The 13846-nt window shown below is 41.5% G+C and overlaps 1 protein-coding gene across 1 annotated transcript in view; it reads right to left on the bottom strand.

The window, feature by feature from the left end:
* PAFAH1B1 (platelet activating factor acetylhydrolase 1b regulatory subunit 1) overlaps positions 1-13846 on the bottom strand; it is a gene marked incomplete in the record, with an annotated part of 508857 nt that overhangs the window by 156416 nt on the left and 338595 nt on the right. Inside the window, 1 exon segment of the mRNA XM_053706276.1 lies at positions 5829-5997. Within this exon segment, the coding sequence (XP_053562251.1) occupies positions 5829-5997 (169 nt within the window).

The raw sequence follows: 13846 nt of genomic DNA, 5'->3' as shown, positions 1-13846 counted from the left end.
CCAAGGAGGAGTCAAAATTTTGTAAACAAGCTTGATTCTAACCAGAGCCTGAACAAAGGCTAGAACATCTGGCACAGCTGCCAGCTTTTTGTGAAGTAACACAGACAAGGCAGAAATCTGTCCCATCAAGGAACTTGCAGATAATCCTTTTTCCAATCCTTCTCGAAGGAAGGATAGACTCTTAGGAATCTTAACCTTGTCCCAAGGGAATCCTGCAGATTCACACCAACAGATATACCAAATTATGTGGTAATTTTTCTGGTTACAGGCTTTCAGGCCTGAACAAGAGTATTAATAACAGAATCTGAGAACCCTCGCTTTGATAAGATCAAGCGTTCAATCTCCAAGCAGTCAGCTGGAGTGGGTCGAACGGACCTAGAACAAGAAGGTCTCGTCTCAAAGGTAGCTTCCATGGTGGAGCCGATGACATATTCACCAGATCTGCATACCAAGTCCTGCGTGGCCACGCAGGAGCTATCAAAATCACCGACGCCCTCTCCTGATTGATCCTGGCTACCAGCCTGGGGATGAGAGGAAACGGCGGGAACACATAAGCTAGTTTGAAGGTCCAAGGTGCTACTAGTGCATCCACTAGAGCCGCCTTGGGATCCCTGGATCTGTACCCGTAGTAAGGAACTCTGAAGTTCTGACGAGAGGCCATCAGATCCATGTCTGGAATGCCCCACGGTTGAGTGACTTGGGCAAAGATTTCCGGATGGAGTTCCCACTCCCCCGGATGCAATGTCTGACGACTCAGAAAATCCGCTTCCCAATTTTCCACTCCTGGGATGTGGATAGCAGACAGGTGGCAGGAGTGAGACTCCGCCCATAGAATGATTTTGGTCACTTCTTCCATCGCTAGGGAACTCCTTGTTCCCCCCTGATGGTTGATGTATGAACTTGGCCCTCGCTAGCTGAGGCCAAGCTTTGAGAGCATTGAATATCGCTCTCAGTTCCAGAATATTTATCGGTAGAAGAGATTCTACCCGAGACCAAAGACCCTGAGCTTTCAGGGATCCCCAGACCGCGCCCCAGCCCATCAGACTGGCGTCGGTCGTGACAATGACCCACTCTGGTCTGCGGAAGGTCATCCCTTGTGACAGGTTGTCCAGGGACAGCCACCAACGGAATGAGTCTCTGGTCCTCTGATTTACTTGTATCTTCGGAGACAAGTCTGAATAGTCCCCATTCCACTGACTGAGCATGAACAGTTGTAATGGTCTTAGATGAATGCGCACAAAAGGAACTATGTCCATTGCCGCTACCATCAAACCTATCACTTCCATGCACTGCGCTATGGAAGGAAGAGGAACGGAATGAAGTATCCGACAAGAGTCTAGAAGTTTTGTTTTTCTGGCTTCTGTCAGAAAAATCCTCATTTCTAAGGAGTCTATTATAGTTCCCAAGAAGGGAACCCTCGTTGACGGAGATAGAGAACTCTTTTCCACGTTCACTTTCCATCCGTGAGATCTGAGAAAGGCCAGGACAATGTCCGTGTGAGCCTTTACTTGAGGAAGGGACGACGCTCGAATCAGAATGTCGTCCAAGTAAGGTACTACAGCAATGCCCCTTGGTCTTAGCACCGCCAGAAGGGACCCTAGTACCTATGAGAAAATCCTAGGAGCAGTGGCTAATCCGAAAGAAAACGCCACGAACTGGAAATGCTTGTCCAGGAATTCAAACCTTAGGAACCGATGATGTTCCTTGTGGATAGGAATATGTAGATACGCATCCTTGAAATCCACCTTGGTCATGAATTGACCTTCCTGGATGGAAGGAAGAAGTGTTCGAATGGTTTCCATCTTGAACGATGGAACCTTGAGAAACTTGTTCAAGATCTTGAGATCTAAGATTGGTCTGAACGTTCCCTCTTTTTTGGGAACTATGAACAGATTGGAGTAGAACCCCATCCCTAGTTCTCCTAATGGAACAGGATGAATCACTCCCATTTTTAGCAGGTCTTCTACCCAATGTAAGAATGCCTGTCTTCTTATGTGGTCTGAAGACAACTGAGACCTGTGGAACCTCCCCCTTGGAGGAAGCCCCTTGAACTCCAGAGAATAACCTTGGGAGACTATTTCTAGCGCCCAAGGATCCAGAACATCTCTTGCCCCAGCCTGAGCGAAGAGAGAGAGTCTGCCCCCCACCAGATCCGGTCCCGGATCGGGGGCCCGCATTTCATGCTGTCTTGGTAGCAGTGGCAGGTTTCCTGGCCTGCTTTCCTTTGTTCCAGCCTTGCATAGGTCTCCAGGCTGGATTGGCTTGAGAAGTATTACCTTCCTGCTTAGAGGACGTAGCCCTTGGGGCTGATCCGTTTCTGCGAAAGGGACGAAACTTAGGTTTATTTTTGGTCTTGAAAAGACCTATCCTGAGGAAGGGCGTGGCCCTTGCCCCCAGTGATATCAGAGATAATCTCTTTCAAGTCAGGGCCAAAGAGTGTTTTCCCCTTGAAAGGAATGTCAAGCAATTTGTTCTTGGAAGACGCATCCGCTGCCCAAGATTTTAACCAAAGCGCTCTGCGCCACAATAGCAAACCCAGAATTTTTTCGCCGCTAACCTAGCCAATTGCAAGGTGGCGTCTAGGGTGAAAGAATTAGCCAATTTAAGAGCACGAATTCTGTCCATAATCTCCTCATAAGAAGAAGAATTACTAATAATCGCCATTCCTAGCTCATCAAACTAGAAACACGCGGCTGCAGTGACAGGGACAATGCATGCAATTGGTTGTAGAAGGGAACCTTGCTGAACAAACATCTTTAGCAGACCTTCTAATTTTTTATCCATAGGATCTTGGAAAGCACAACTATCTTCTATGGGTATAGTGGCGCGCTTGTGTAGAGTAGAAACCGCCCCCTCGACCTTGGGGACTGTCTGCCATCAGTCCTTTCTGGGGTCGACTATAGGAAAACAATTTTATAAATATGGGGGGAGGTACTAAAGGTATACCGGGCCTGTCCCATTCTTTACTAACAATGTACGCCACCCGCTTGGATATAGGAAAAGCTTCGGGGGGCCCCGGGGCCTCTAAGAACTTTTCCATTTTACATAGTGGTTCTGGAATGACCAGATAATCACAATCATCCAAATTGGATAACACCTCCTTAAGCAGAGCGCGGAGATGTTCCAACTTAAATTTAAAAGTAATCACATCAGGTTCAGCTTGTTGAGAAATGTTTCCTGAATCTGAAATTTCTCCCTCAGACAAAACCTCCCTGGCCCCCTCAGACTGGTGTAGGGGCCCTTCAGAAACCATATCATCAGCGTTCTCATGCTCTACAGAATTTTCTAAAACAGAGCAGTCGCGCTTTCACTGATAAGTGGGCATATTGGCTAAAATGTTTTTGATAGAATTATCCATTACAGCCGTTAAATGTTGCATAGTAAGGAGTATTGGCGCACTAGATGTACTAGGGGCCTCCTGTATGGGCAAGACTGGTGTAGACGAAGGAGGGGATGATGCAGTACCATGCTTACTCCCCTCACTTGAGGAATCATCTTGGGCATCATTTTTACTAAATTTTTTTATGACATAAAATACATATAGTTAAATGAGAAGGAACCTTGGTTTCCCCACAGTCAGAACACAATCTATCTGGTAGTTCAGACATGTTAAACAGGCATAAACTTGATAACAAAGCACAAAAAACGTTTTAAAATAAAACCGTTACTGTCACTTTAAATTTTAAACTAAACACACTTTATTACTGCAATTGCGAAAAAGTATGAAGGAATTGTTCAAAATTCACCAAAATTTCACCACAGTGTCTTAAAGCCTTAAAAGTATTGCACACCAAATTTGGAAGCTTTAACCCTTAAAATAACGGAACCGGAGCCGTTTTTATATTTAACCCCTTTACAGTCCCTGGAATCTGCTTTGCTGAGACCCAACCAAGCCCAAAGGGGAATACGATACCAAATGATGCCTTCAGAAAGACTTTTCTATGTATCAGAGCTCCACACACATGCAGCTGCATGCCATGCTGTCCTCAAAAACAAGTGCGCCATACCGGCGCGAAAATGAGGCTCTGACTATGATTAGGGAAAGCCCCTAAAGAATAAGGTGTCAAAAACAGTGCCTGCCGATATAATCATATCAAAATACCCAGAATAAATGATTCCTCAAGGCTAAATATGTATTAATAATGAATCGATTTAGCCCAGAAAAAGTCTACAGTCTTAATAAGCCCTTGTGAAGCCCTTATTTACTATCTTAATAAACATGGCTTACCGGATCCCATAGGGAAAATGACAGCTTCCAGCATTACATCGTCTTGTTAGAATGTGTCATACCTCAAGCAGTAAGAGACTGCACACTGTTCCCCCAACTGAAGTTAATTGCACTCAACAGTCCTGTGTGGAACAGCCATGGATTTTAGTTACGGTGCTAAAATCATTTTCCTCATACAAACAGAAATCTTCATCTCTTTTCTGTTTCTGAGTAAATAGTACATACCAGCACTATTTTAAAATAACAAACTCTTGATTGAATAATAAAAACTACAGTTAAACACTAAAAAACTCTAAGCCATCTCCGTGGAGATGTTGCCTGTACAACGGCAAAGAGAATGACTGGGGTAGGCGGAGCCTAGGAGGGATCATGTGACCAGCTTTGCTGGGCTCTTTGCCATTTCCTGTTGGGGAAGAGAATATCCCACAAGTAAGGATGACGCCGTGGACCGGACACACCTATGTTGGAGAAAACCCCATAAGCGTTTTATAAGTCTCAAAAAAACACCATATACATACTTAAATCATGCTAATAAGCAATCGATTAAGCCCAAAATAGTGACAACCAGAAATTAAGCCCTTAAATTAAGCCATCATTTTATACAGAGTCTAAGAAAAATGGCTTACCTACCCCTGTGGGGATTTCTGACAGTCTTCTAGCATTACTGGGTCTTGTTAGAAAAATTACTGATCATACCTGAAGCAGTTAAGCCTGCAAACTGTTCCCCCCAACTGAAGTTCTCCTGTATTCAACAGTCCTGCGTGGGAACAGCAATGGATTTTAATTACTGGTGCTAAAATCATATTCCTCTCAGCAGAAATCTTCATCTCTTTCTGCTTCAGAGTAAATAGTACAAGCCGGCACTATTTTAAAATAACAAACTTTTGATAGAAGAAATAAAAACTACAAATCTAACACCACAAACTCTTTAACCTCCCGTGGAGATGCTACTTGTTAGAGCGGCAAAGAGAATGACTGGGGGGGGGGGGAGCCTGAGGGGAGCTATATGGACAGCTCTGCTGTGTGCTCTCTTTGACACTTCCTGTAGGGATTGAGAATATCCCACAAGTAAGGATGAAGCCGTGGACCGGACACACCAATGTAAGAGAAATAAGTATTGATATATCCATTTGGATACATGTGGGTATCCTAATTTGAACCTACTTTGTATTGTTGAATTGTTTTCATTAAAAAAATAAACAAACAATACCACAAGTTACTAAATCCAGGAACATAATTAGATATAAGCTGGATAGATGGGATATGATATTAACATTAGTTATACAAATGAAAAAGATTTTCCAGATGATGCATCAATTTACTAGCCCTCCTTTGAATACTTAATAAATTATTTATATGTTTGTGGAGATATGGTCTCTACAACTGTACATAATATTCAAGTAAAGGCCTTAATAGGGATCTACTAAAGTAGCATATTAAACTGACTTTTTATGCTGCAAATAACCTACACAAATAAGCATCCTGCTGAACCTTACCTGATAAGCTACTGCTTAGAAAAAGAACATAGTTTAAAACATTTGTTTACAATTTGAATCTTAAGAAACTTCACAATCAGAAATAATCAGATATAGGAGCTTACCATGCATGGTTCTTATGCATTCAAATCCTTGAAAATCCCATAGCTTAATAGTCATATCAGCTGAGCAAGAGGCCAGTAGCTTGCCAGAGTGGTCAAAAGAAATATCTTGTACAGAGTCTGTGTGTCCTTTGAGTGTTCTTTCAAAATCTCCTGTCTCATAGTCCCAGACCTATCAAAGGGAAAAGAGAAGAAAGCATGTCAGCACATAATGGTTTGAAGGACTACTTAATGCAGTAGAATTACATAATTAACAGGTGAATAATAAAAAAAGACAATGACTTAACACCTACTCTGAATTTCAAATAAGCTGTAGATTTTTTTTTACATTTATTTTTGCTCTCCCATTTTACGGTCCTCTGTATCATTTAAGACCTCAGCCAATCACAACCTATTATACGTATACCATGTGAGCTTGTGTACATGCTCAGTAGGGTCTTGTTTCCCAGAAATTTAAAGACAAAAATTTGATAATGGAAGTAAATTGGAAAGGGTCTTAAAACTGCATGCACTATATGAATCAAAAGTTTTTGACTTGAGTGTCCCTTTAAGAAAATAAATCAGGCTATTTGCATTCAAGTAGGGAAATGTGAAAACGGTCAATTAGTATCACAAGGAATACTTGGAAAATCCAGCCTTTAAAAAAAAAAAAATATATATATATATATATATATATATATATATATATATATATATATATATATATATATATATATATATATATATATATATATATATATATATATATATATATATATATATATATATATATATATATTAAAAAATGTATGCTTTCCTGATAAATGTCTTTCTTTCCGGATATGGAGAGTTAACGTCATCAATTACTAGAGGGAATATCACTCCTGGCCAGCAGGAGGCAGCAAAGAAGTATCACTCCCCTACCCACAATCCACAGTCATTCGACCGGAGGAAAATGGAAAAAAGGAACACCACAAAGGTGCCTGAGGTTTAGTCAAAAATAACTGTCTTAAATTTAAGGGTAGGGTCGTGGACTCTCCATATCCATTAAGACAGAAATTTATCAAGTAAGCATACATTTTGTTTTCTTTCCTAAGATATGGAGAGTCCACGACATCAATTACTAGTGGGAACCAATACCAAAGCTAGAGGAGACAGATGACTAGGGGGGGGGGGGAGACAAGACAGGGAGACCTAAACAGAAGGCACCACTGCTTGAAGAACCTTTCTCCCAAAAGAAGCCTCAGCCGAGGCAAAGGTATCAAATTTGTAAAATTTGGAAAAACTATGCAGAGGACCAAGTCGCAGTCTTTCAAATCTGTTCCACAGAAGCCCAAGAAAACAAAACAGCCCTAGTGGAATGAGCGGTTATTCTTTCAAGAGGCTGCTTACCAGCAGTCTCATAAGCAAAACTGATCATACTTCTCAACCAGAGAGAAACAAGTAGCTTTCTGACCTTTATGCTTTCCAGAAAAACAAACAAACAAAAAGGGCAGAAGACAAAAATCCTTAGTCGCCTGTAGGTAGAATTTTAAAACACGCACAACATACAGGTTGTGCAACAAACGTTCCATATCAGAAGGAGGATTAGGACATAGATAACAAAACAATTTCCAGATTAATATTTCTATCCAAAACCACTTTAGGGAGAAACTCCAATTTAGTACGTAGAACCGCCTTATTGGCATGAAAAATAGTAAGGCGAATCACACTGCAAAGCCGAGAGTTCCGAAACTCTCAGAGCAGAAGAGATTGCAATAAGAAACAAAACTTTCCAAGATAACTTAATATCTATGGAATGCATTGGCTCAAACAGAGCCTGCTGCAAAACATTAAGAACAAGGTTAAGGCTCCAAGAGGGAGCAACAGGTTTAAACACACAACTGATTCAGACTAGGGCCTGACAAAAAGATTAGACATTTGGCACATCTGCCAGACGCTTGTGTAACAAAAAAAAAAATAAACCAGAAATCTGACCCTTCAGATTACTGACTGACCCCTTCTCCAGACCTTTCTAGAGAAAAAAAAAATCCTAGGAATTCTTTGGATTCACACCAATAAAAAGGTATTTACGCCAGACCTTATGGTAAATTTTACGAGTAACAGGCTTGCAAGCCTGTAGCATGGTCTCAATAACCGACTCAGAAAATCCACGCTTTGCCAGAACTAAGCGTTCAATCTCCAAGCAGAGATGAAAGAATGGACCCCGAGTTAGAAGAAACTTCCTAAGAGGTAGCCTCCAAGGTGGAAGAGAAGACATCTTCACTAGGTCTGCATACCAGATCCTGCGAGGCCACGCAGGAGCAATTACAATTACTGATGCTCTCTCCTGTTTCACACGAGCTATGACTCGTGGAAGTAGAACAAACGGAGGAAACAGATATGCCAGACTGAAATCCCAAGGAACCACCAGATCATCTATCAGGGCGGCCTGTGGCTCTCTTGACCTTGATCCATACCTTGCAAGCTTGGCGTTCTGCCGAGACGCCATCAGATCCAACTCCGGCATCCCCCATTTGAGGGTTAACCTGGAGAACACCTCCGGATGGAGTGCCCATTCCCCTGGATGAAATGTCGGTCTGCTCAGGAAATCCACTTGCCCGTTGTCTACGCCTGGAATGTGGATGGCAGACAGACAGCAATTGTGAGCTTCCACCTACTGAGCAATCTGAGCCACCTCTTTCATAGCTAAGGAATTCAGAGTTCCTCCCTGGTGGTTGATGTAAGCCACTGAGGTGATATTGTCCAACTGGAACCTGATAAACTGGGCTAAGGCCAACTTAGGCCAAACCATCAAAGCATTGTAAATCGCTCTCAACTCTAAGATGTTTATCGGAAGAGCTGACTCCTCCCGACTCCATAGTCCCTGCACCTTTAACGAGTCCCAGACTGCTCCCCAGCACAGCAGGCTGGCGTCCGTGGTCACAATCACCCAGGAAGGTCTCCGGAAGCATGTGCTTTGAGACATTTGCTCCTGAGAAAGCCACCACGGAAGAAAGTCTCTTGTCGACTGATCTAGATCTATCCTCTGAGACAGATCCAAATGGTCCCCGTTCCATTGTCTGAGCATGCATAACTGTAGCACTCTCAAATGGAAAGAAGCAAAGGGAATTATGTCCATGGAAGCAACAATCAGACCAATTACTTCCATACACAGTTACTGATGGCCGGACAGTAGACTGCAGAGAGGGGCAAGAGGACAGATTCTTGGATTTTCTGATCTCTGTCAAATATTTTCATGGATAGGGAATATATGGTCGCTAAGATAACTAAAGAAAAAAAGAAGAGGGGTTCAGTAACGTTAAAGACCACACTTCTGATATTCAAAAAGTATACCGCTCTCACTCTAATACTCTAAGAAAACTACCCTTGTAGCTGGAACAAGGGAACTCTTCCAGATTAACTTTCAAACCGTGGGAACGTAGAAAAGACAACAAGATCTCTGTATGAGAGTTTGCTTGTTGAAATGATGGCGCTTGAACCATTAGGTCATCTAGGTAAGGCGCCACTGCAATTCCCCAAGCCCTGACCACTGCCAAAAGAGCCCCCAGCAGCTTTGAGTAAATTTTGGGAGCTGTGGCAAGGCCAAATGGAAGAGCCACAAACTGAAAGTGTTTGTCTAGAAAGGCGAATCTCAGGAACTTGTGATGATCCCCGTGGATGGGAACATGAAGATACCCATCCTTCAGGTCTATGGTCGTCATGAACTGTCCCTCTTGTACCAAGGGAAGAATGGAACAAATTGTTTCCATTTTGAAGGATGGTACCCTGAGAAACTTGTTTCACATTTCAGATCTAGAATAGGACAAAAAGTTCCCTATTTTTTGGGACCCACAAACAGGTTTGAGTAGAAACCCAGGCTGTGCTCTTGGAACTGGCACTATCACTCCCAGGGAAGAAAGGTTCCGAACACAGTTCAAGGATGCCTCTTTATCTGGCCTGCAGATAATCTGGAGAGGTGGAATCTGCCCCTGGGAGGGAAGGTCTTGAATTCTATCCTGCAACCCTGAGATACTATGTCCACAGCCCAAGGATCTGGAACATCTCGTATCCATGTCTGATAAAACAGAGAAAGTCTGCCCCCCACTTGATCAGGTCACAGACCGGGGGCAACCCCTTCATGCTGACAGACTTAGTTGAAGATTTCTTTGATTGCTTCCCTTAGTTCCAAGACTGATTGAGCTTCCAAGAAGACTTGGACTTTTCCAGATTGGAAGAGGAAGACTTTCCTTTGATTATAAGAAAGGAATGAAAATTACTTTGACATTGCTTAGGTCTGTTCTTATCTTGTGGTAGAAAAACATAATTTATGTAAGAACTTACCTGACAAATTCATTCCTTTCATATTTGCAAGAGTCCATGAGCTAGTGTCATATGGGATATACAATCCTACCAGGAGGGGCAAAGTTTCCCAAACCTCAAAATGCCTATAAATACACCTTCCACCACAATTCCGTTAAACAAATAGCCAAGTAGTGAGGTGATAAAATAAGGAGTAAAAAAGCATACAAAAAGAGGAACTGGAAATATAATTGTGCTTTTATACAAAAAATCATAACCACCAGAAAAAAAGGTGGGTCTCATGGACTCTTGCCAATATGAAAGAAAAGAATTTATCAGGTAAGTTCTTACATAAATTATGTTTTCTTTCATGTAATTGGCAAGAGTCCATGAGCTAGTGACGTATGGGATAGAAATACCCAAGATGTGGAAGTCCAAAGAAGAGTCACTAGAGATGGAGTGATAAAATAAAAACAGCCATTTCCGCTGAAAAAATTTAATCCCTACAAAAAATTAAATCTTTCTTATAAATTTCAAGAAAAAAACTTAAATCATAAGCAGAAGAATCAAACTAAGACAGTTGCCTGAAGAACTTTTCTACTAAAGACTGCTTCAGAAGAAGCAAATACATCAAAATAGTAAAATTTAGTAAATGTATGCAAAGAAGACCAAGTTACTGCTTTGCAAATCTGATCAACCGAAGCTTCATTCTTAAAAGCCCAAGAAGTGGCGACTGATCTAGTAGAATGAGCTGTAATTCCCTGAGGCAGAGACTGTCCCACCTCCAAATAAGCCTTGTGAATCAAAAGCTTTAACAAAGATGCCAAAGAAATGGCAGAGGCTTTCTGACCTTTCCTAGGACCACAAAAAACAACAAATAGACAAGAAGTCTTTCTGAAATCTTTAGTAGCTTCGACATAGTATTTCAAAGCTCTTACAACATCCAAAGAATGTAAAGATCTTTCAAGAGTATTCTTAGGATTAGGACACAAAGAAGGAACAACAATTTCCCTACTAACGTTGTTAGAATTCACAACCTTAGGAAGAAATTTTAATGAAATCCGTAAAACAGCTTTATCCTGATGGAAAATCAGAAAAGGAGACTCACAAGAGAGAGCAGACAATTCAGAAACTCTTCTAACTGAAGAGATAGCCAAAAGGAACACTTTCCAAGAAAGTAGTTTAATATCCAAATACATAGGCTCAAAAGGAGGAGCATGCAAAGCCTTTACAACCATAGACTCCAAGGAGGAGAAATTGATTTAATAACAGGCTTGATTACGAACCAAAGCCTGAACAAAACAGTGAAAATCAGGAAGCTTGACAATCTTTCTATAAAATGAAACAGAAAGAGCAGAGATTTGTCCCTTCAAAGTACTTGCAGACAAACCTTTATCCAAACCATCCTGAAGAAACTAAAATTCTAGGAATTCTTAAAGAATGCCAAGAGAATTTATGAGAAGATCACCATGAAATATAGGTTTCCAAAACCGATAATAAATCTTCCTTGAAACAGACTTATGAGCCTGTAGTAAAGTATAAATCACTGAGTAAGAGAAAACTCTGACTAAGCGTTCAATTTAACTTCAAATTTAGCAATTTTAGATCCGGATGGAAAAACGGCCCTTGAGACAGGTCTGGCCTTAAAGGAACTTGACTTTCGGACAAGATCCGCAAACCAAAATCTGTGAGGCTAGGCTGGTGCTATCAGAAACACATTCGATTGTTCCATTATGATCTTGGAGATCACCCTTGGAAGGAGAACTAGAGGCGGAAACATTTAAGCAGGTTGGTAAAACCAAGGAACTGCTAATGCATCCACCCTCTTCGCCTGAGGATCCCTGGACCTGGAAAGGTACCTGTGAAGCTTCTGGTTTAGATGGGAAGCCTTCAAATCTATTTCAAGAAGCCCCCACATCTGTACAATCTAACAAAATACATCTGGATGGAGAGACCACTCCCATGAATGTAAAGTCTGACGGCTGAGATAATCCACTTCCTAATTGTCTACACCTGGGATATGAATCGCAGAAATTAGACTGGAGTTGGATTCCGCCCAAGAAAGTATCCAAGATACTTCTTTCATTGCTTAAGGACTGCGAGTCCCACCCTGATGATTGACATATGCCACCGTTGTGATATTGTCCGTCTGAAAACTAATGAATGATTATCTCTTTAATAGAGGCCAAGCCTGAAGAGCCCTGAAAATAGCACTGAGTTCTAAAATATTGATTAGTAACCACGCCTCTTGAGGATTCCAAACCCCTTGTGCTGTCAGAGATCCCCAAACAGCACCCCAACCTGTGAGACATGCATTTGTTGAAATCACAGTCCAGAAAGGACAAACAAGAGGCCCCTTGATGGTCTAACCACCAAGTCAGAGAGAGTTGAGTGTTGGGATTTAAGAATATCAATTGTGATATCAGAGTATAATCCCTGCACCATTGATTCAGCATGCAAAGGTCTCATATAAAAACGAGAAAAGGGTATTGCGTCCGATGCTGCAGCCATGAGACCTAAAACTTCCATGCACATAGCCACTGAAGGGGAATGATCGAGACTGAAAGTTTAGACAGGTTGAAACCAACTTCAAACATCTCTTGTCTGCTAAAGACAGAGTCATGGCTACTGAATCTATCTGGAAACCTAAAAAGGTAACCCTTGTCTGAGGAATCCAGAAACTCTTTGGTAAATTGATCCTCCAATCATGTCTTTGAAGAAACAAAACTAGTTGATTTGTGTGAGATTCTGCTAAATGAAAAGATTGAGCCAGTACCAAGATATTCCATCTGATAGCATATAGAAGGGCACCGAGAACCTCCAAAAATATTCTTGAAGATGTCGCTAGGCCAAATGGAAGAGCGACAAATTGGTAATGCATGTCTAGAAAACAGAATCTCAGAAACCGATAGTGATCTGGATGAATTAGAATGTGAAGATAAGCGTCCTGTAAGTCTATTGTGGACATGTAATGATTCAAAAACGTCAGATCCAGAACTGGTCTGAATTAATTTTCCTTCTTCGGGACAATGAATAGATTTGAAAAAAAAAAAACCCAGATCCTGTTCCAGAAGTGGAACTAATACAATTACCCCTGAAAGCTCCAGATCTGAAATACTTCAAAAAGGCCTGAGCTTTCACAGGATTTGTTGGAATGTGCGAGAGAAGTAAAACCTTCTCACATGAGGTCTTATTCTGATACCTACCCCTCAGAAACAATATTCTGAATCCAATGATTCTGAATGGAACCTGCCCAAACGTCTTGAAATAATTTCAATCTGCCGACCCCCCCACCAGTAGAACTGGAGTGAGGGCCGCACCTTCATGCAGTCTTGGAGGCTGGCTTTGGTTTCTTATAAGGCTTGGATTTATTCCAACTCGAAGATTGCTTCCAATTGGAGCAATAGGGGTAGGAGTTGTTTTCGGTTCTCTATTCTGACGAAAGGAACAAAACCGATTAGAAGCTTTAGATTTACCCTTAGATTTTTTTTATCTTGGGGCAAAAAAACTATTTATGTAAGAATTTACCTGATAAATTTATTTCATTCATATTGGCAAGAGTCCATGAGCTAGTGACTTATGGGATATACATACCTACCAGGAGGGGCAAAGTTTCCCAAACCTCAAAATGCCTATAAAATACACCCCCCACCACACCCACAATTCAGTTTAACGAATAGCCAAGAAGTGGGGTGATAAGGAGTGAAAGCATCAACAAGGAATTGGAATAATTGTGTTTTATACAAAAAAATCATAACCAC

Source organism: Bombina bombina, chromosome 3 (assembly GCF_027579735.1).
Source record: "Bombina bombina isolate aBomBom1 chromosome 3, aBomBom1.pri, whole genome shotgun sequence".
Taxonomy (NCBI): domain Eukaryota; kingdom Metazoa; phylum Chordata; class Amphibia; order Anura; family Bombinatoridae; genus Bombina; species Bombina bombina.
The sequence above is the reverse complement of the archived record's forward strand: the minus strand, read 5'-3'. Positions and strand labels throughout refer to the sequence as shown.